We start from the raw sequence: 22,829 nt of genomic DNA, 5'->3' as shown, positions 1-22,829 counted from the left end.
AACATAACATAGTTTTTGAAAACATAGAAAACACAAAGGTTAGAAACAAGCATTCAAACAAACACAACAACATAACATTAGTATTTTTGAAAAACATATAACAAACACACACATCGACAAGACCTGCAGCAAACAGACACACAACAAACATAACATAGTTAGGTAGTTCTCTTCAGACGGAGCAACAAGCCTATGCTCAAGAAAAAACACCCCTTGCAACCGCTTTACACACCAAGGGATTCTTCATTTCCATGGACATCTTGAGAACCTCAGTCAAATCCACATCATCCTTAGAGGTCCACTCAAAGTTCTGAAGAAGCACAGCCAACCAAATATGAACGGTAGCTAGACCCATAGTTTTCCCGGGACATACCCTCCTTCCTGAACCAAAAGGGGCGAGCCTCATGTCAGACCCCATGACAGACACATCCTGTTCAATGAATCTCTCTGGCCTGAACTCTTCTGGCTCCGACCAAATTCCTTTGTCATGTGCTATGGCCCACATATTCACCATGGCCGTGGTCCCTGCAGGGACAAAGTACTGCCCAACATGTGTGTCGTGGATTGCAAGACGAGCCCATGAAAGGAGGGGGCCTGGAGGGTGCATTCTTAGAGTCTCTTTTACGATGGCTTGGAGGTATGGCAGGTTTGGGATATCAGATTCCATTACCGCCCTTGAAGAGCCAATAGTTGTTTCAATTTCGGCGAGAGCTTTGGCTTGAATGTCTGGATGAAGAACTAGTCTTGCTAGAATCCATTCTAATAGAATTGCAACAGTATCTGTTCCTCTGAAGATCATTTCCTGCATTCATTGATAAAGAGTATTTATAAATGTTTTCATCATCAATTATTATTATGTAAATCAAAAACTTATATATAGAAGCAAGGAAATAAATATCTTTTAAAAATGAGAATACAAATATTTTCAAGAAATTAATAATTTGTTAAAATGAGAAACAAAGTAGTCACAGGAAACTAAGGGCCGACATGATAAAAGTAACACATGAAATAAAATTAGTTTTTTGTTTAATAAAATTTAACATGTACATTCATTTACGAAAATGTTCTAACTATTTTTCCTTTCTACATATTTTTCATATCTTGTAGATAATAAGGTTGGCTAGTGAAGTCAAGAAAGAGATTCTAAGTAAGAAAATACAAATTAGAAAATTTTGAAAAGATATAAGAAAAAACATTACCCATAGAACAGCGACCATATCAGATCGGGTGATCTTGTTCTCTCTCTCAAGATCAAGAAGAACATCAACAAAGTATCCATGATTATTGTCCTGATCAGTAACCATGCTGTGATCGTCTATGATCTTTCTAACAAACCCATCCACTTTAGAAACTAGTTTCCTACTTCTCCTTCTCACACCTTGAACATCAAGCCAACCTAGAATCGGGAAATGATCGCTCCAATTGAATGTCCCTAGTAACTTGTATCCTTCACTAACAAATCCCTCTAATTCCAAACCGTCCCCATTTTCACCAAAATCATAATACTTTCCAAAAACAGTCATCATCATGTTATTCAATGAACCATAGTGAAGAACTTGCTTGATCTCAACATCCCCTTTTAGATCCATTTGTGTTTTTACCTGCGTAAAGAAACACTCATTTATAACTAATTGTCTTTTATACTCATTATCATTTAAAAGTAAAAATAAAAAGAGTATTCTTACTTGTGTGATCATCTGATGACAGATGTTCTTACGGAATCCTTCAGCACAAGCTATTTTCTTCGGGCTAAACATGTAAGTAGCTGAAATCCTTCTTAGCTCTCTCCAGTATTCTCCAAAGGGAGCAAATCCCATTGCCCGATTAAACAAGAGCTCGTAAGCGGATTCCTTAATGGGACGATCAGCGAAGGCAGAACTACTGAGAATGTCCTTAGCCGAACCCGGATCACTTGAAATAACGAAACGGGTGAACCCAACCGAAAAGGCCATTAGTGGACCTGCCTTTAAGGTCTGAGAAAGGTTTGCAAGTTTTCTATGAGTCAAAGAACTCATGAAAGTGAAAATGAGTCCGATAAGGGGAAATCCAGATGGTCCGGGAATGGGGGCACCGGTTTTTGCTTTGGAAAGAGCCCATGCAAGACCACCCGGGACTAGCCAGAATCTGAAAACAGCGGTTAAGATAGCGAGAAAGAGGAAAAGTTGGATGCTGAGCAAGGTGGAGGAGGAGTCATCTGGTAGAACAAAGAGGCCTATTCCCGAAGACATTTTTTTTTTTGTTAAGAGAGAGATATGAAAGTAGGAAGTGGTGATGAAAGAAGGAATGGAGTGTTCGTATTTGTAGGGAGGGCAAGAAGAAACATACAAAATAAATTTTATAACATTCAATCTATTTAAAATGAAATTAAACTAAACATTTTAATTATATATAGGTAATATTAAAAAGAGAACTGACTCAAAAGTTGCATGATTAACTAAATCCCAAGAAAATGCAAACTTAGAAAACCCATATATTAATTTTGGAAGACCCACCAGAAAGAATTAACATACTAAAACATCTCTTAACACAACAAATTAAGGATTTTTCATTTCCTTTAAAATCTTAAGAGTCTAGTCAGCTCCACGTTGTTATTATTTGGACTCACTAAAAGCTCTGAAAAAAGCAGAGCCATGCAATGGATACAAATATTTTAATATTTTTCTGAAAATGCAGAGCCATGCAAGGATGCACGTATTGAATTGAAAATGCAGAGTGATGCGGTGCGAGTCGAAGAGATTGGAAGATAATCTAATTAAGGAAGGGATTGGAAGATATATTCTAATCAAGGAAAGGATTATAAATATATTCTAATTAAGGAAGAGATTACAAGGGATATTCTAAATTAAGTAGGGATATTCTTGTTATGGAAGGAATATCCTAAATTAGTGTAATTAAATTGTAATTAGACGTAATTCCTAATTTAATACGTGTAAGTCCTATAAATACCCTGAAGGTATTCCATTGTAAGGAAGAAGAAGATTATTAATCAGAAAACGAGGTTTTCCTCAATATCTATCAATTTCGGTATTCGTAAGAATCAACGAATCTTGATAAAGATTCATCCTAGCCACGCACGCTGCATCAGTTGGTATCAGTTTCCAGTCGACCCTGAGGTATGCCGCCCCGAACAGCCGCAACCCTACCCTGGTGCTGATGATGGTGACCTTGCTGAGTTGCGACGTGAAAACGCTGAATTTCGCCGTGATAACGACGATTTGAGGCGGCAGGTTGAATGGTTGACGCAACGGATGGATGCATCTATGCACATGCACCACCCTGAAGATGATGTTACGATGACAGATGAAAACCCTCTCGGTGGTCTTCGGAATCGATCCCCTGAACGCCCCAATCATCGTTGGGAGCAGGCTTTCAGGGTGGACATCCCTAAGTTCGATGGTAGTCTATCACCGGAAGAGTTTATTGATTGGCTTTCTCAGGTTGAAGAGATTTTGGATTTCAAGGAAGTTCCTGCAGATCGTCGTGTACCCCTTGTTACGATCCGCTTACATGGTCGTGCACAAGCATGGTGGCAGCAGTTGAAACAGACACGTGTTCGTCATGGTAAGGCAAAGCTCACGAATTGGGACAAATTCAGGAAGCATATTAGGGCTGCGTTTCTACCATATAATTACGAACGTAACCTGTACCAGCGGTTCCAGAATCTTCGTCAGGGTTCTCGTTCCGTGGATGACTATTCCACTGAGTTTTACACCTTTGTGGCTCGTGTTGACCTGTCTGAGTCCCCTCTCCAGTTGGTTTCTCGCTATATTGGTGGCCTTCGCCTCCAGTTGCAGGATATTTTGAATATGTTTGATCCCTTGACTGTTTCTGAGGCACATCAGCGTGCTTCACAGGCTGAGAAACAGCTAGCCAGGCGCGGTTCGGGTAGCTTTGGAAAACAGGTTGTCCCCACTAGTGGCATTGGTTCTTCTTCCCGTCGGCCCATCCCACCCCAGCCCCCCCCCGCGGCACTACAGCCCCCCCGCAGGGACGTCCCGGGGGCTTGCGTTGTTTCAATTGTGGTGAAGTTGGCCATCGCCAAGCAGAGTGTCGCAACCCAAAGTCCACCAATCGTGGTCTTTTTACTGAGGTGGATGATCCTGACTCTACTCTTCCTTCAGATTCAGCCCCAGTGTATGATGTTTATGATGATGAGGCAACGGAGGAGTATGTTTCTGGTGATGTTGGCCCCCTTTTGGTGATTCGTCGATCATGTTTAACCCCTCGTGCTCCTGACAACGAGTGGTTACGCAATAATCTGTTCCATTCCACTTGTACCATCGGTGGCAAAGTTTGCACCTTCATCATTGATGCTGGGAGTTGTGAGAATGTGATTTCTGAGGTTGCAGTTTCGAAGCTGGGTCTGTCCACTGAACCTCACCCCAAGCCTTATCGCCTGTCCTGGCTGAGTCAAGGTACGGATGTTACAGTTTCCAAGCGCGTACTTGTTAATTTTTCCATTGGTTCCCATTATCGTGATGCTGTATATTGTGATGTGGTTCCTATGGATGCTTGTCACCTTTTACTTGGTCGACCTTGGCAGTTTGATCATTCTGTTATACATGATGGGCGTGCTAATACCTACACGTTCTTATTTCATGGTACCAAGATTGTGTTGATGCCAAATCAGCCCAAGAAGGGTGCTGCCCCCACTCAACCATGGTCTGATGTCAGTATGGATTTTGTCCTTGGGCTGCCACGTACCCAGCGTGGTTCTGATTCGATTTTTGTGGTGGTTGACCGATTCTCGAAGATGGTTCATTTCATTCCCTGCAAGAAAACCTCTGATGTTGTGGCTGTTGCACAACTTTATTTCAGGGATGTGTATCGCCTTCATGGACTTCCTGCCTCCATAGTTTCTGATCGGGACACTCGCTTTGTGAGTCACTTTTGGAGGAGTCTTTGGCGTTTGGTTAATACTCAGCTGAATTTTAGCAGTGCCTATCACCCGCAAACTGATGGCCAAACTGAAGTTGTTAATAGGTCTTTGGGGAACCTTCTGCGCAGTTTAATTGGGGATCATCCTAAGGCTTGGGATCTGAAGCTGCCTCAGGCCGAGTTTGCTCACAATCATGCTGTTAATCGCTCCACTGGTTTCAGCCCTTTCCATGTGATTTACGGGCTGTCTCCGCGTGCTCCTCTTGATTTGTTAGCGCTGCCCAGCAAGGTGCGTCCTCATTCCACTGCTGCGGATTTGTTGGTCAGTTGGCTCAGGTTCATCAGACCACTCATGACCGCTTGGTTGCTGCTACTGCCAAGTACAAGGAGAAGGCTGATTCGAGAAGGCGTGCTGTTGATTTTGAAGTTGGTGACTTTGTGTGGGCTATTCTGACTAAGGATCGTTTTCCAGCTCATGAATATAGCAAGCTTGCTGCTAAGAAGATTGGTCCTGTTGAGATTGTGGAGAAGATCAACCCCAATGCTTATCGTTTACGCCTTCCCAGCCATGTGCGTACCTCTGATGTGTTCAATGTGAAGCATCTTGTTCCTTTTGTGGGTGAGTCTTCTTCTGATGAGGATGATGCGGTTCCAGATTCGAGGACGAATCTTTTCTACCCTGGGGGGAATGATGCGGTGCGAGTCGAAGAGATTGGAAGATAATCTAATTAAGGAAGGGATTGGAAGATATATTCTAATCAAGGAAAGGATATAATATATATTCTAATTAAGGAAGAGATTACAAGGGATATTCTAAATTAGGTAGGGATATTCTTGTTATGGAAGGAATATCCTAAATTAGTGTAATTAAATTGTAATTAGACGTAATTCCTAATTTAATACGTGTAAGTCCTATAAATACCCTGAAGGTATTCCATTGTAAGGAAGAAGAAGATTATTAATCAGAAAACGAGGTTTTCCTCAATATCTATCAATTTCGGTATTCGTAAGAATCAACGAATCTTGATAAAGATTCATCCTAGCCACGCACGCTGCATCACAGAGACATGCAAGGATGCACGTAGTTAATTTTCTTCATGCATGACAACATTTTGTCATGTGCTGTGACCCACACATTAATTTACCATGGGCGGATTCTGCTCTAGGTGGGTGGTGCAAATTCTCCCAAAGATGGTTTGGAGGTTTTATTGATTGAAATCAATTATAACATTTGAAGAGCTATATTGATGTCAATTTACTGAACTATAGTATAGGCTTAAAAGGTTGGATGAAGTACTAGTTTTTGCTAGAATCAAATCAACGGAATATTGGTGCATATCCAATTTAAAGATTTTCCATATACTAATTAATCAGGACTAATTTTATTACATACAAATATATATATATATGATTGAAATATTCTTCATATTACTTGGTCGAAGACAAAGAGATATACTTGAAATTATGAGCATGTTGGAAACGCTTAGAGCTATAATGTAGTTAACGAATAAATTTAATTACATTGGTTAACATATACATAATTAAAGTGTATTCATAATATTGATTTCATTTAAATAAATACCCATTAAGATATCTAAAACAAAAATAATTTTAAATGAATTAAAAAAACTGATTAAACACAACAATACTTAAAAAAGTTTAGTTTTTTCAACCAAGTCATATATTGATTTGTTTATAGTTATGTTAGTTTTTATATTATTATAAGTCATTATAACTCTATAACTCTAATGATAAATATGTAACACAATGCAACATTATGTATACACAACTTTAGTCTCTAGATCCTCTCTTATGCAAAAACTCACTCAAGGTGGACACAACAATGATAGTTTTGGGCAAACGAAAGCCCGAGCTTCTTGAATTTTAAAATGAAGGCAGATAGAATACAAATTGAGTGAGCATTTCATTTCATTGTATGAACAGTATTTAGAACTAATGATGATGTAGTGAAGGAGCCTTGGTCTAGTCTTTAGTAGTTTGTAAGCATTTTGGTCAAACTAAAAAAAATTCAAATATTTGGTTTTCAGAGCTTAGAGAGAAGAATGACTAGAAAATAGTTCATGGAAGAATCTTGATGAATCTTTGGAGCACTTTTGGACTGATAGGTGAATTTGTGATGGCCATCTAATTCTATGACTACTTGGTTTGACAGTCATGACTTCGAAAGACTATCAATACTCTCCACTCTTCACAAAATAATGACACTTCTATATGTTGTGAATATATTTGGAGATTAAAATAAAAGAATATGTAGTCCGATAATAATTGTTGAATATTAATTGTTGAAGATGTATCAAGAAGGATGTACAATTTCTCAATGATAACTTATAAATGTGAAAGAGAGTTTGATGGTACAACCAAACATAGTTCATTAAGACTTTAGGAAAAAATGTTATACTAGAGAAATTCAAAAAGGTCAAAACTGGCAAGAGAGTCTTCGTGAAAAAAGCTTAGATAATGTCCATTCTGGATACAGATAAAGTTTTGATCATTCAACTATGATTTGGAAGATTCAGATTTTCCTTTATTTTTTTTAAAAGCACTCATTAATCTAGATCTAGTAATTTTATATATATATATATATATATATATATATATATATATATATATATATATTATATATATATAATAGCATAATAGATAAATAAAAATCACAATTTATAAGTTAAAATAAACATAATTACCTCTTTGTGGTCGTTATTTAGAATGAAATAACACCTGAAAAGAAACCTCATCATTACGAAAGGATTACAAAATGTGTTGACTAAATAACTAGTAAAGATTTACATATATTGAATTAAGACTAATAAACATATAGATATTGACTACTAAGGTAAAACAACAACTGAAAAATAAAATTCAGAGAATATAATTATCGAAGAATAAATAATATATTAACAAAATTATTTGAAAGAAAAAATTACTATTGACATATAATAATAATTATAGAGCATTATTAGTGCCCTTCATCAATGACTAAAGTTAGGGGTGTTAATTAGTTCGGTTTTTAGATTATTTAAGTTTTCCGGTTTGAGTTCTTCGAATTTTTATTTTTAAGAAAAATTTGAAAATCAAAACCGATTTGAAAAATTCGAATTCGGTTTATTCGAATTCAGTTTATTCAAATTTGATCAGATATTCGATTTAGACCACAATATTGAACACCCCATACCCATAATATGAAAGAAATATTCTTAAGAGAGTTATCAGAATAAACAAGTTATTTGATATCTTATCTACTTAAAATTATAAAAAAAATATAAAATCATTTAAACTATGCTTAGTGCTGACCGTCAATGTTCGGCAGATGAACGACGTAAGTAAAAGTAAAACAATGTTGACGACCACCAGATATGATAGTGGAGAGTGTTTATGATGATGGTAAGTGTTTTCGACAAGAAAGAAGAGAGATAGGTCCAAGACTCAAAAAGTGGAGCGGTTGAAGTGAGGGGATTAGAGTTTTTAGAGATTATGGAGGACTAGCGGATGACCTAAATTAATTAATAAAAAAATATATAATTTTTTAATAATATATAATAAATTATATAATATGTAGTAAAATATATAATTAAATAAATCATAAAAAATAAATTTAGTTTTCGATTTACGGTTTCGAGCTTGAAATCTCAACTCAAAAACCAAATCGAAAACCTAATTTAATTCGAATAGGTTTAAAATTCTATTCGAAAATAAAAAATAAAAAATAAAATTCAAATTCGATTTTTTTCGAATTTGGTGAATTCAAATTCTGTCGGATATTTGGTTCATACCAAATATTGAACACTTTTAGTTAAAGTAATCATTGATGGAGATAGCGGAATGGTAGATTTTGTAGCTCAACAATAAAATTAGGCTCTTATACTATGTTAGAATAAAGAGTAGAATATTGTATTGAATGATATATTTTGAGTTAAATAAATAGGTCTATTATATAGACAATAGATTAGATATATAAGGAAACTAATATAAGAATATAATATTGATATTATCACAACTTATTATTTGTGTAATATCTTACAGGTATATTACTCTTTATATTATAACAATTTTCATCGTCTTCATTATCCTCTTCGTCGTCAACATCTATAAGTCTGTACATGAGGGGCTTCAATTGTTGAGACAACCTAGTGAACATCTTCCTCCTCTCAATCATCGTTGTTTGTGTTATTCATAATAAAAAAGGATAATAAATTTGATAAGAAGACATTCATTTAAATTTTTTTTCATCAGCACCAACCTCTTACTCTCTTTACTTGGTTAACCACAATATCATTATAACTAATAGAGCTCTCATATTACTATCTTGTGACCTCACTATTGCACTCAATATTTCAACAGTACCAATATCTTTTACCATCACTTTTATCAAACCAACCATCTCATCGTATCACCAACTTCTTTACCCTCACTTTTTCGGTAAACCAACAAATTCATTCATATATTTAACCACCGATATTTTTTGTTCTCCCATGAACATCTGATACTAATCTTGTGACCTCACTTCGAGTATTTTGTACCTCAACCATCTCATATCATTACCACGACCTCTTTATCCTCACTTTTGCAAACCAACCACTAATCCAATCGACCTTTAATCTTAGGACCTCACTTTCACACTCCGGTCAACCACCCGTCTCAGTCACACATTTAACTACCGGTATTCTTTTTCCCAATGGACAACTCTTATTTCTAATATTATGACCTCACACACTTTCACATGTCTTTTATCCTTCGACAAACCAACCATCAAAATCCCAATTGACATATTAATCTCGTGACCTCACACATTCAGACGCCTCTTATTTCTCGAAAAATCAACCACCAATCTCAGTCGATCTCTAGTATTATGACCTCACACTTCGGTCCATCAACATCTCATTTACATATATTTTTAACCACCAATCACAATCGACCTCTAATCTCGTGATCTTTCGATCATTGTTTTACCGATTTCTTATCTCTCAGCAATCCAAACAACAATCTCAATCTTAATGACCTTTTATCGCTTGGAAAACAAACCACTAATCTCATCGACCTCTCTTTTCGTGACCTCATAATTTTACATGTTTTAATCCCTCGACAAACCAACTATCAACCACACTTAACCTTTAATTTCGTGACTTTACGATTCTTTGTTACCAACCTCTTATCCCTCGGCAAACCAACTACCAATTTTAATGACCTCTCATCTCATGACATAATTATTCCACGCGCTTCTTATCTCTCACCAAACCAACCACCAATCTCAATGAACCTCTTCATAGTATGACGTCACAATTTCATACGACTCTTATCTCTTGACAAATCAACCGTCAATCCCAATCACACATACGCACACATCTCTTATCTCTCAGCAGACAACCTAATCGACCTCTTATCGCTCAGTAAACTAAACCAATCAATTACAATGTCACTGACATCTTATTCATTGGTAAACCAATTATCAATCTCAATCGACCTTTCATCCTGTAACCTCACACTTCACACGTACAATCTCAATATTGCTTTGTTGAAAAGATAGATTATCTCATGTAAATTAATTATAGTCTTAACTCATAATTATTTAAATAAAGTAATATTTGTGTTCTCTCCCAAAAACTTCGAAGAAAGAAATGTATAGTGTATATCTAAGTTAATAACTTTTAGAAATTAATTATTTTTTACACTAAAAATGTTATTATCTATCTATCATATAAATAAGCTTAAAATATTTAAGAAGAGAAGATACAAAAATCATAACTTTTCTCTAAATTAACTTTTGATTATATATATAATAATTTATTTCATAAATAAAAAATATATTCTTTAAAATATTAAGTACATAATTAACACATTTAATTATATATTATTTATTTTATAAATAAATAAAAGATTTGTAAATTTTAATTCTATAATTAAATTCGTTTAATTACATATACTTTAATTCATAAATAAATAATATTATTGATATTAATAATTTATCATATATTAATAATGAATTATCATTTCATTTTATTAATATAACAATTAGTGTGGCCTCACACATGACCCAATTATAATACAATATATATACAACTCTATTAATCATAGTTAACTTAGTAGAAAAGTACTAAGACTTCTTGGATTAAATTATCTTCATTGTTTTCTAATCCAAGTTTAGTCATTCCATATTAAATTAATTTATATCCCACTCGAGATCCAAGAGTAAGGTAATGTACTAACGGACCTCGATCTAAGAGTTCGATAGAGAATTTTTTTTTTAAAAAAAAGGTCGATTTTAAACGTTACACAAATCAAATACAAGAATATAGTTATAAAGAATACATGTTTAGTCTTCTTCCTCATATATATTATCTTTAAACTATTTATAAGTTTTAATGACAAAAATATTGTACTTCGAATTAATATATATAAATATTAAACAATTTAACATAAAATATTACCTAAATTAGAATGCGATGCTTCAAAAAGATGAAATGACTTGTATTGTGCCATCATGGCTTCCATTTTTTCTTCCATTGCGATATTACTAACATCAATGGAAAATTAACAACTAATAACTAGCTTTTTTTTTTAATTTATTTATCATTTGATTTGAAGATTGAGTGCTCTATATAAAATATGAGTGTTTTGGGTGGAAAGACTTAAACATTAATGATTAAGTAAATCAAAAACATAGATACAAAAGCAAAGATATATATATATATATATATATATATATATATATATATATATCTATATATATATATATAATATATATATATATATATATATATATATATATATATATATATATATATATATATATATATATGAAAATAAGAATGAAAATATGTTCAAGAAGTTAATAGTGTGTTATGACTTCGCATTAATTTGTCGTTAGATTTATTATTAAAGTATGATTTTGTTAAATAATCTTATTGAATGAGAATTTTGTCCACATGTAAATTCTTTATCACTAAATTTATGTTAAGATATGATTTTGTTAATTAATTTTAATTGAATAAGAATTTAGGTCAAATGCAAGTATTTCTCTTTAGAATTATTATTAAAACATGATTTTGTTGTATAAATTAACGTGGTTTAATACAACTTTAATCATAATTCATGTTTTTGTCAATAAATTTATTATTAAACATGATTTATATTGGTTATCATGCTATTGTATTTAGGGTCTTAATTAATGTAATAAACATTCCTATTTTTATTCAATTTGTGAATATATTTGATACTAAATACGATATTTTTTCGAATTAAAAGATTAAAATTATAAAATAGGAAAGACAGATTATTTAAGATTATGGGATTGATGAACATTAATTATGATAAGGAATGAGAAACCATCTTTATCTTCATAAACTAGTATTGAAGGTCATATTTTCTTTATGAACCGTGAGAGCAATCTAATCGTCTTTCTGTTAGGTTAATAATAAAAAATATTTTTTATAATATTTGTGGGTTTTTCGGAAAAGTATAATGATGCAAAAAAATCTTTAAAAATTATTTGTTCGACTCCATATCACACTTTAATTATAAAGTTTTCATCCTACAAGCATAAGAAGCAATACATATGTCTATCATGTGTATAAAGAATATTTTGGGATTCAATATGAAAGTTTGATAATTAAGTTATCAAAATATTTTATGTAACTATTTATAATGAACCATTTGAATAACCATACATCTCTTCAAAATATTTTATAACACATATAAAGATAAATGATTGATTAATTAATTTATTAATTATGTGAGTAAAATAAATAAAAAGAAAGATATATGTTAAACTTAATTAGATAAGAGGCATACATGATCATATCATGTGCATAAAGATATTAAGACTTAATTTTAAAGTTTTATAATTAATTTGTTAAAATTATTTTATGTTTCACTATACAATGAACTTTTTAAATCAATTATACAGTTCCTTTAAAATATTTTACAAAAATAAATAAATAAATAAAATAAAAATAGGGAGGTTGAGTATGTAGGATGGTGAACAAACTTATTTGACTACTTATTAAATAAAATTAATGAATAGAATAAAATATATAAAAATTGACAAATTAAATTCTTTATCGATTAAATATAAGAAAATCTAAGTTTATTTTTATCAATACAAGAGAAACATAAAGAGATACATAAAGTTTAAGAAATTGTTCAATATTAAATATAACAAACTTCGCATTAATTTGCTGTTATTTTTGATTAAAATATGATTTTGTTAAATAAATATTATTGAATGAGAATTTTTCCCACATGTAAATTCTTTATCATTAAATTTATGATATGATATGGTTTTGTTAATTAATTTTAATTGAATAAGAATTTAGGTCAAATGCAAGTATTTGTCGTTAGAATTATTATTAAAAAATGATTTTGTTAAAAAAATTAACGTGGTTTAATACAAAATTTAATCTTAATGCATTTTTTTGTCAATAAATTTATTGTTAAACATGGGTAATCATGATATGTTTTTAGATTCATAATTAATGTAATACACATTTTTATTAAATTTAAAATATATTTAATATTAAATGCGATATTTCGGAACTAAAGATTAAAATTATAAAGTATAAAAAAATAATATTTATGATTATGGGATTGATGAACATTAATTATGCTTAAGAAAAGAGGAACCATCTTTATCTTTATAAATTAATATTTAAGGTAATGTTTTCTTTATGAAGGGTAGGAGCAATCTAATCGTCTATTTCTTATTTTCATAAGAAAAAAAACAATTTTATTTTTATATTTATGATATTATCGGAAAAGTATAATAATGCGAAAAATCTTTTCTAAAATTATTTATAAGACACTATCTCACACTTTAACTATAAAGTTTTCATCATATATACAAGCATAAGGGTCCGTATATATTCATATCTTGTATATAAAAAATATTGGGATTCAATATGAAAGTTTGATAATCAAGTTATCAAAATATTTTATATAACGATTTATAATGAACCATTTGAATAACCATAGAATTTCTTCAAAATATTTTATAACACACATAAAAATGAATGATCGATTAATTTATTTATTAATCATGTGTGTGATATTGAGGCTTAACTTGGAAGTTTGATAATTAAGTTGTTATAATTATTTTATGTTTCACCTTACAATAAACTTTTTAAATCAATCATATAGTTCCTTCAAAATATTTTATAACAAAAATAAAAATAAATGGTTGATTAATTAATTTATCAATTATTTGTGTTAAATAAAAAAAATAAAACAAAATAGGGAGATTGATTAAGTAGGATGGTGAATAAATATATTTAACTACTAATGAAATAAAATTAAGGAATAAAATAATATATGAAAATTGCCAAATTAAATTCTTTATCCACTAAATATAAGATAATCTTCTAAGTGTTTTTTCTATCAATACCAAAGAAACATAAAGAAAAAGAAAAATGACATAAAATTTAAGAATTAGTTCGATATTAAAGGTAACAAACTTCTACATGAATCTAATATTTGATTATGTATCTATTTTGTAGAGTGAGACGAGTTTAGATGTGATGATAAGGTCAAGAACATTTTGGTTTAAAATAATAATTTTATACGTATTATTTCAAGTTTTTCTAATAAACGGATTATGATTTATAGTTTATCTCATAAAGTTAAAGTTATCAGATATGAGATTTTATAAAACAAAACACACAAATTGAAAAACATAGAAAACACAAGCTTAGAAACATGCATTAAACAAACACAAAAACATAACATAGTTTTTGAAAAACATAGAAAACACAAGGTTAGAAAACAAGCATCAAACAAACACAACAACATAACATAGTTTTTGAAAAACATAACAAACACAAACATAGAAAACATGCATCAAACAAACACAAACAACATAACATAGTTTAGGAGTTCTCTTCAGAAGGAGCCAACAAGCATGCTCAAAAAACCCTTGCAACAGCTTTACACACCAAGGGATTCTTCATTTCCATGGACATCTTGAGAACCTCAGTCAAATCCACATCATCCTTAGAGGTCCACTCAAAGTTCTGAAGAAGCACAGCCAACCAAATATGAACGGTAGCTAGACCCATAGTTTTCCCGGGACATACCCTCCTTCCTGAACCAAAAGGGGCGAGCCTCATGTCAGACCCCATGACAGACACATCCTGTTCAATGAATCTCTCTGGCCTGAACTCTTCTGGCTCCGACCAAATTCCTTTGTCATGTGCTATGGCCCACATATTCACCATGGCCGTGGTCCCTGCAGGGACAAAGTACTGCCCAACATGTGTGTCGTGGATTGCAAGACGAGCCCATGAAAGGAGGGGGCCTGGAGGGTGCATTCTTAGAGTCTCTTTTACGATGGCTTGGAGGTATGGCAGGTTTGGGATATCAGATTCCATTACCGCCCTTGAAGAGCCAATAGTTGTTTCAATTTCGGCGAGAGCTTTGGCTTGAATGTCTGGATGAAGAACTAGTCTTGCTAGAATCCATTCTAATAGAATTGCAACAGTATCTGTTCCTCTGAAGATCATTTCCTGCATTCATTGATAAAGAGTATTTATATAAATGTTTTCATCATCAATTATTATTATGTAAATCAAAAAACTTATATATAGAAGCAAGGAAATAAATATCTTTTAAAAAATGAGAATACAAATATTTTCAAGAAATTAATAATTTGTTAAAATGAGAAACAAAGTAGTCACAGGAAACTAAGGGCGGACATGATAAAAGTAACACATGAAATAAAATTAGTTTTTTGTTTAATAAAATTTAACATGTACATTCATTTACGAAAATGTTCTAACTATTTTTCCTTTCTACATATTTTTCATATCTTGTAGATAATAAGGTTGGCTAGTGAAGTCAAGAAAGAGGATTCTAAGTAAGAAAATACAAATTAGAAAATTTTGAAAAGATATAAGAAAAAACATTACCCATAGAACAACGACCATATCAGATCGGGTGATCTTGTTCTCTCTCTCAAGATCAAGAAGAACATCAACAAAGTATCCATGATTATTGTCCTGATCAGTAACCATGCTGTGATCGTCTATGATCTTTCTAACAAACCCATCCACTTTAGAAACTAGTTTCCTACTTCTCCTTCTCACACCTTGAACATCAAGCCAACCTAGAATCGGGAAATGATCGCTCCAATTGAATGTCCCTAGTAACTTGTATCCTTCACTAACAAATCCCTCTAATTCCAAACCGTCCCCATTTTCACCAAAATCATAATACTTTCCAAAAACAGTCATCATCATGTTATTCAATGAACCATAGTGAAGAACTTGCTTGATCTCAACATCCCCTTTTAGATCCATTTGTGTTTTTACCTGCGTAAAGAAACACTCATTTATAACTAATTGTCTTTTATACTCATTATCATTTAAAAGTAAAAATAAAAAAGAGTATTCTTACTTGTGTGATCATCTGATGACAGATGTTCTTACGGAATCCTTCAGCACAAGCTATTTTCTTCGGGCTAAACATGTAAGTAGCTGAAATCCTTCTTAGCTCTCTCCAGTATTCTCCAAAGGGAGCAAATCCCATTGCCCGATTAAACAAGAGCTCGTAAGCGGATTCCTTAATGGGACGATCAGCGAAGGCAGAACTACTGAGAATGTCCTTAGCCGAACCCGGATCACTTGATACAACGAAACGGGTGAACCCAACCGAAAAGGCCATTAGTGGACCTGCCTTTAAGGTCTGAGAAAGGTTTGCAAGTTTTCTATGAGTCAAAGAACTCATGAAAGTGAAAATGAGTCCGATAAGGGGAAATCCAGATGGTCCGGGAATGGGGGCACCGGTTTTTGCTTTGGAAAGAGCCCATGCAAGACCACCCGGGACTAGCCAGAATCTGAAAACAGCGGTTAAGATAGCGAGAAAGAGGAAAAGTTGGATGCTGAGCAAGGTGGAGGAGGAGTCATCTGGTAGAACAAAGAGGCCTATTCCCGAAGACATTTTTTTTTTTTTTGTTAAGAGAGAGATATGAAAGTAGGAAGTGGTGATGAAAGAAGGAATGGAGTGTTCGTATTTGTAGGGAGGGCAAGAAGAAACATACAAAATAAATTTTATAACATTCAATCTATTTAAAATGAAATTAAACTAAACATTTTAATTATATATAGGTAATATTAAAAAGAGAACTGACTCAAAAGTTGCATGATTAACTAAATCCCAAGAAAATGCAAACTTAGAAAACCCATATATTAATTTTGGAAGACCCACCAGAAAGAATTAACATACTAAAACATCTCTTAACACAACAAATTAAGGATTTTTCATTTCCTTTAAAATCTTAAGAGTCTAGTCAGCTCCACGTTGTTATTATTTGGACTCACTAAAAGCTCTGAAAAAAGCAGAGCCATGCAATGGATACAAATATTTTAATATTTTTCTGAAAATGCAGAGCCATGCAAGGATGCACGTATTGAATTGAAAATGCAGAGACATGCAAGGATGCACGTAGTTAATTTTCTTCATGCATGACAACATTTGTCATGTGCTGTGGCCCACACATTAATTTACCATGGGCGGATTCTGCTCTAGGTGGGTGGTGCAAATTCTACCAAAGATGGTTTGGAGGTTTTATTGATTGAAATCAATTATAACATTTGAAGAGTCTATATTGATGTCAATTTACTGAACTATAGTATAGGCTTAAAAGGTTGGATGAAGTACTAGTTTTTGCTACAATCAAATCAACGGAATATTGTGCATATCCAATTTAAAGATTTTCCATATACTAATTAATCAGGACTAATTTTATTACATACAAATATATATATATATGATTGAAATATTCTTCATAATTACTTGGTCGAAGACAAAGAGATATACTTGAAATTATGAGCATGTTTGGAAACGCTTAGAGCTATAATGTAGTTAACGAATAAATTTAATTACATTGGTTAATATATACATAATTAAAGTGTATTTCATAATATTATTTCATTTAAATAAATACCCCATTAAGATATCTAAAACAAAAATAATTTTTAAATAAATTAAAAAAAATGATTAAACACAACAATACTTAAAAAGTTTAGTTTTTTCAACCAAGCCATATATTGATTTATTTATAGTTATGTTAGTTTTTATATTATTATAAGTCTTATAACTCTATAACTCTAATGATAAATATTTAACACAATGCAACATTATGTATACACAACTTTAGTCTCTAGATCCTCTCTTATGCAAAACTCAACTCAAGGTGGACACAACAAAGATAGTTTTGGCAAACGAAAGCCCGAGCTTCTTGAATTTTAAAATGAAGGCAGATACAAATTGAGTGAGCATTTCACTGTATGAACAGTATTTATAACTAATGATGATGTAGTGAAGGAGCCTTGGTCTAGTCTTTAGTAGTTGTAAGCATTTTGGTCAAACTAAAAAAATTCAAAATATTTGGTTTCAGAGCTTAAGAGAAGAAGAATGACTAGAAAATTAGTTCATGGAAGAATCTTGATGAATCCTTGGAGCACTTTTGGACTGATAGGTGGAAAGGTGTTTATGATGATGGTAAGTGTATTCGACGAGAAAGAAAGAGAATTCAGTTTATTCAAATTTGATCAGATATTCGATTTAGACCAAATATTGAACACCCCATACCCATAATATGAAAGAAATATTCTTAAGAGAGTTATCAGAATAAACAAGTTATTTGATATCTTATCTACTAAAATTATAAAAAAATATATAAATCATTTAAACTATGCTTAGTGATTGACCGTTAATGTTCGACAGATAAACGGCGGAAGTAAAAGTAAAACAATGTTGACGACCACCAGATATGATAGTGGAAAGGTGTTTATGATGATGGTAAGTGTATTCGACGAGAAAGAAAGAGAGATAGGTCAAGTCTCAAAAGTGGACGGTTGAAGTGAGGGATTAGAGTTTTAGAGATTATAGAGGACTAGCGGATGACCTAAATTAATTAATAATAAAATGTATAATTATTTAATAATATATAATAAATTATATAATATGTAGTAAAATATATAATTAAAATAAATCATAAAAAATAAATTCAGTTTTCGATTTGGTTTTCGAGCTTAAATCTCAACCAAATCGAAAACCTAATTTAAATTCGAATAGGTTTAAAATTCGATTCGAAAATAAAAAATAAAAAATAAAATTCGAATTCGATTTTTTCGAATTTGGTGAATTCAAATTCTGTCGGATATTTGGTTCATACCAAATATTGAACACCTTTAGTTAAAGTAATCGTTGATGAAGATAGCGGAATAGTAGATTTTGTAGCTCAACAATAAAATTAGGCTCTTATACTATGTTAGAATAAAGAGTAGAATATTGTATTGAATGATACATTTTGAGTTAAATAAATAGGTATATTATATAGACAATAGATTATATATATAAGGAAACTAATATAATATTGATATTATCAAAACTTATTATTTGTGATAATATCTTACAGGTATATAAATTATCTTTATATTATAACAATTTTCATCGTCTTCATTATCCTCTTCGTCGTCAACATCTATAAGTCTGTACATGAGGGGTTTCAATTGTTGAGACAACCTAGTGAACATCTTCCTCCTCTCAATCATCGTTGTTTGTGTTATTCACAATAAAAAAAGGATAATAAATTTGATAAAAAGACATTTATTTAAATTTTTTCTCATCAGCACCGACCTCTTACTCTCATTACTTGGTTAACCAACAATATCATTTATAACTAATAGACCTCTCATATTACTAATCTTGTGACCTCACTATTGCACTCAATATTTCAACAGTACCAATATCTTTTACCATCACTTTTATCAAACCAACCATCTCATCGTATCACCAACTTCTTTACCCTCACTTTTTCAGTAAACCAACAAATTCATTCATATATTTAACCACCAATATTTTTTGTTCTCCAATGAACATCTGATACTAATCTTGTGACCTCACTTCGAGTATTTTGTACCTCAACCATCTCATATCATTACCACGACCTCTTTATCCTCACTTTTGCAAACCAACCACTAATCCAATCGACCTTTAATCTTATGACCTCACTTTCACACTCCGGTCAACCACCCGTCTCAGTCACACATTTAACTACCGGTATTCTTTTTCCCAATGGACAACTCTTATTTCTAATATTATGACCTCACACACTTTCACATGTCTTTTATCCTTCGACAAACCAACCATCAAAATCCCAATTGACATATTAATCTCGTGACCTCACACATTCAGACGCCTCTTATTTCTCGAAAAATCAACCACCAATCTCAGTCGATCTCTAGTATTATGACCTCACACTTCGGTCCATCAACATCTCATTTACATATATTTTTAACCACCAATCACAATCGACCTCTAATCTCGTGATCTTTCGATCATTGTTTTACCGATTTCTTATCTCTCAGCAATCCAAACAACAATCTCAATCTTAATGACCTTTTATCGCTTGGAAAACAAACCACTAATCTCATCGACCTCTCTTTTCGTGACCTCATAATTTTACATGTTTTTAATCCCTCGACAAACCAACTATCAACCACACTTAACCTTTAATTTCGTGACTTTACGATTCTTTGTTACCAACCTCTTATCCCTCGGCAAACCAACTACCAATTTTAATTGACCTCTCATCTCATGACATAATTATTTCTACGCGCTTCTTATCTCTCACCAAACCAACCACCAATCTCAATGAACCTCTTCATAGTATGACGTCACAATTTCATACGACTCTTATCTCTTGACAAATCAACCGTCAATCCCAATCACACATACGCACACATCTCTTATCTCTCAGCAGACAACCTTAATCGACCTCTTATCGCTCAGTAAACTAACCATCAATTACAATGTCACTGACATCTTATTCATTGGTAAACCAATTATCAATCTCAATCGACCTCTCATCCTGTAACCTCACACTTTCACACGTACAATCTCAATATTGCTTTGTTGAAAAGATAGATTATCTCATGTAAATTAATTATAGTCTTAACTCATAATTATTTAAATAAAGTAATATTTGTGTTCTCTCCCAAAAACTTCGAGAAAGAAATGTATAGTGTATATCTAAGTTAATAACTTTTAGAAATTAATTATTTTTTACACTAAAAATGTTATTATCTATCTATCATATAAATAAGCTTAAAATATTTAAGAAGAGAAGATACAAAAATCATAACTTTTCTCTAAATTAACTTTTTGATTATATATATAATAATTTATTTCATAAATAAAAAATATATTCTTTAAAATATTAAGTACATAATTAACACATTTAATTATATATTATTTATTTTATAAATAAATAAAAGATTTGTAAATCTTAATTCTATAATTAAATTCGTTTAATTAAATATAACTTTAATTCATAAATAAATAATATTATTTGATATTAATAATTTATCATATATTAATAATGAATTATCATTTCATTTTATTTAATATAACAATTAGCGTGGCCTCACACATGACCCAATTATAATACAATATATATACAACTCTATTAATCATAGTTAACTTAGTAGAAAAGTACTAAGACTTCTTGGATTAAATTATCTTCATTGTTTTCTAATCCAAATTTAGTCATTCCATATTAAATTAATGGATGCAAATCATTTATATCTCACTCGAGATCCAAGAGTAAGGTAATGTACTAACGGACCTCGATCTAAGAGTTCGATAGAGAATTTTTTTTTTAAAAAAAAGGTCGATTTTAAGCATTACACAAATCAAATACAAGAATATAGTTATACAGCATACATGTTTAGTCTTCTTCCTCATCTATATTATCTTAATACTATTTACAAGTTTTAATGACAAAAATATTGTACTTCGAATTAATATATATAAATATTAAACAATTTAACATTAAAATATTACCTAAATTAGAATGCGATGCATCAAAAAGATGAAATGACTTGTATTGTGCCTTCACAGCTTCCATTTTTTCTTCCATTGCGATATTACTAACATCAATGGAAAATTAACAACTAATAACTAGCTTTTTTTTTTAAATTTATTTATCATTTGATTTGAAGATTGATTGCTCTATATAAAAAATATGAGTGTTATGGGTGGAAAGACTTAAACATTAATGATGAAGTAAATCAAAAACATAGATACAAAAGCAAAGATATATATTTATATATATATATATATATATATATATATATATATATATATATATATATATATATATATATATGAAAATAAGAATGAAAATATGTTCAAGAAGTTAATAGTGTGTTATGACTTCGCATTAATTTGTCGTTAGATTTATTATTAAAGTATGATTTTGTTAAATAATTCTTATTGAATGAGAATTTTGTCCACATGTAAATTCTTTATCACTAAATTTATGTTAAGATATGATTTAGTTAATTAATTTTAATTGAATAAGAATTTAGGTCAAATGCAAGTATTTCTCTTTAGAATTATTATTAAAACATGATTTTGTTGTATAAATTAACGTGGTTTAATACAACTTTAATCATAATTCATGTTTTTGTCAATAAATTTATTATTAAACATGATTTATATTGGTTATCATGCTATTGTATTTAGGGTCTTAATTAATGTAATAAACATTCCTATTTTTATTCAATTTGTGAATATATTTGATACTAAATACGATATTTTCGAATTAAAAGATTAAAATTATAAAATAGGAAAGACAGATTATTTAAGATTATGGGATTGATGAACATTAATTATGATAAGGAATGAGAAACCATCTTTATCTTCATAAACTAGTATTGAAGGTCATATTTTCTTTATGAACCGTGAGAGCAATCTAATCGTCTTTCTGTTAGGTTAATAATAAAAAATATTTTTTATAATATTTGTGGGTTTTTCGGAAAAGTATAATGATGCAAAAAAATCTTTAAAAATTATTTGTTCGACTCCATATCACACTAATTATAAAGTTTTCATCCTACAAGCATAAGAAGCAATACATATGTCTATCATGTGTATAA

General features: G+C 31.3%; 2 protein-coding genes across 2 annotated transcripts; both read right to left on the bottom strand.

The window, feature by feature from the left end:
* Positions 1–196: 196 nt before the first annotated feature.
* Positions 197–2,228, bottom strand: LOC124936908 (cytochrome P450 78A5-like). The gene is made up of 3 exons (XM_047477442.1): positions 1,686–2,228; positions 1,200–1,601; positions 197–802 (listed from the first exon to the last, which is right to left on the bottom strand). Exons 1-3 carry the CDS (start codon positions 2,226–2,228, stop codon positions 197–199), a joined length of 1,551 nt encoding a protein of 516 aa, XP_047333398.1.
* A 12,540-nt stretch (positions 2,229–14,768) lies between these two features.
* LOC124936902 (cytochrome P450 78A5-like) lies at positions 14,769–16,821 on the bottom strand. Its single transcript, XM_047477434.1, has 3 exons — positions 16,279–16,821; positions 15,792–16,193; positions 14,769–15,389 (listed from the first exon to the last, which is right to left on the bottom strand). The coding sequence occupies exons 1-3, from the start codon at positions 16,819–16,821 to the stop codon at positions 14,790–14,792; spliced, it is 1,545 nt and encodes a 514-aa protein (XP_047333390.1). The 3' UTR covers positions 14,769–14,789.
* Between the last annotated feature and the right edge of the window lie 6,008 nt (positions 16,822–22,829).

Source organism: Impatiens glandulifera, chromosome 1 (genome assembly GCF_907164915.1).
Source record: "Impatiens glandulifera chromosome 1, dImpGla2.1, whole genome shotgun sequence".
In the NCBI taxonomy this organism is placed as follows: Eukaryota; Viridiplantae; Streptophyta; class Magnoliopsida; order Ericales; family Balsaminaceae; genus Impatiens; species Impatiens glandulifera.
The sequence above is the reverse complement of the archived record's forward strand: the minus strand, read 5'-3'. Positions and strand labels throughout refer to the sequence as shown.

Excerpts from the sequence above, each read along its gene's own strand:
- LOC124936908 (XM_047477442.1), bottom strand. The coding sequence starts at position 2,228 with ATGTCTTCGGGAATAGGCCTCTTTGTTCTACCAGATGACTCCTCCTCC. Across the intron at positions 1,602-1,685 it reads GTCATCAGATGATCACACAA|GTAAAAACACAAATGGATCT; the intron begins GTAAGAATACTC and ends TTCTTTACGCAG. Across the intron at positions 803-1,199 it reads ATATGGTCGCTGTTCTATGG|GAAATGATCTTCAGAGGAAC; the intron begins GTAATGTTTTTT and ends CAATGAATGCAG.
- LOC124936902 (XM_047477434.1), bottom strand. The coding sequence starts at position 16,821 with ATGTCTTCGGGAATAGGCCTCTTTGTTCTACCAGATGACTCCTCCTCC. Across the intron at positions 16,194-16,278 it reads GTCATCAGATGATCACACAA|GTAAAAACACAAATGGATCT; the intron begins GTAAGAATACTC and ends TTCTTTACGCAG. Across the intron at positions 15,390-15,791 it reads ATATGGTCGTTGTTCTATGG|GAAATGATCTTCAGAGGAAC; the intron begins GTAATGTTTTTT and ends CAATGAATGCAG.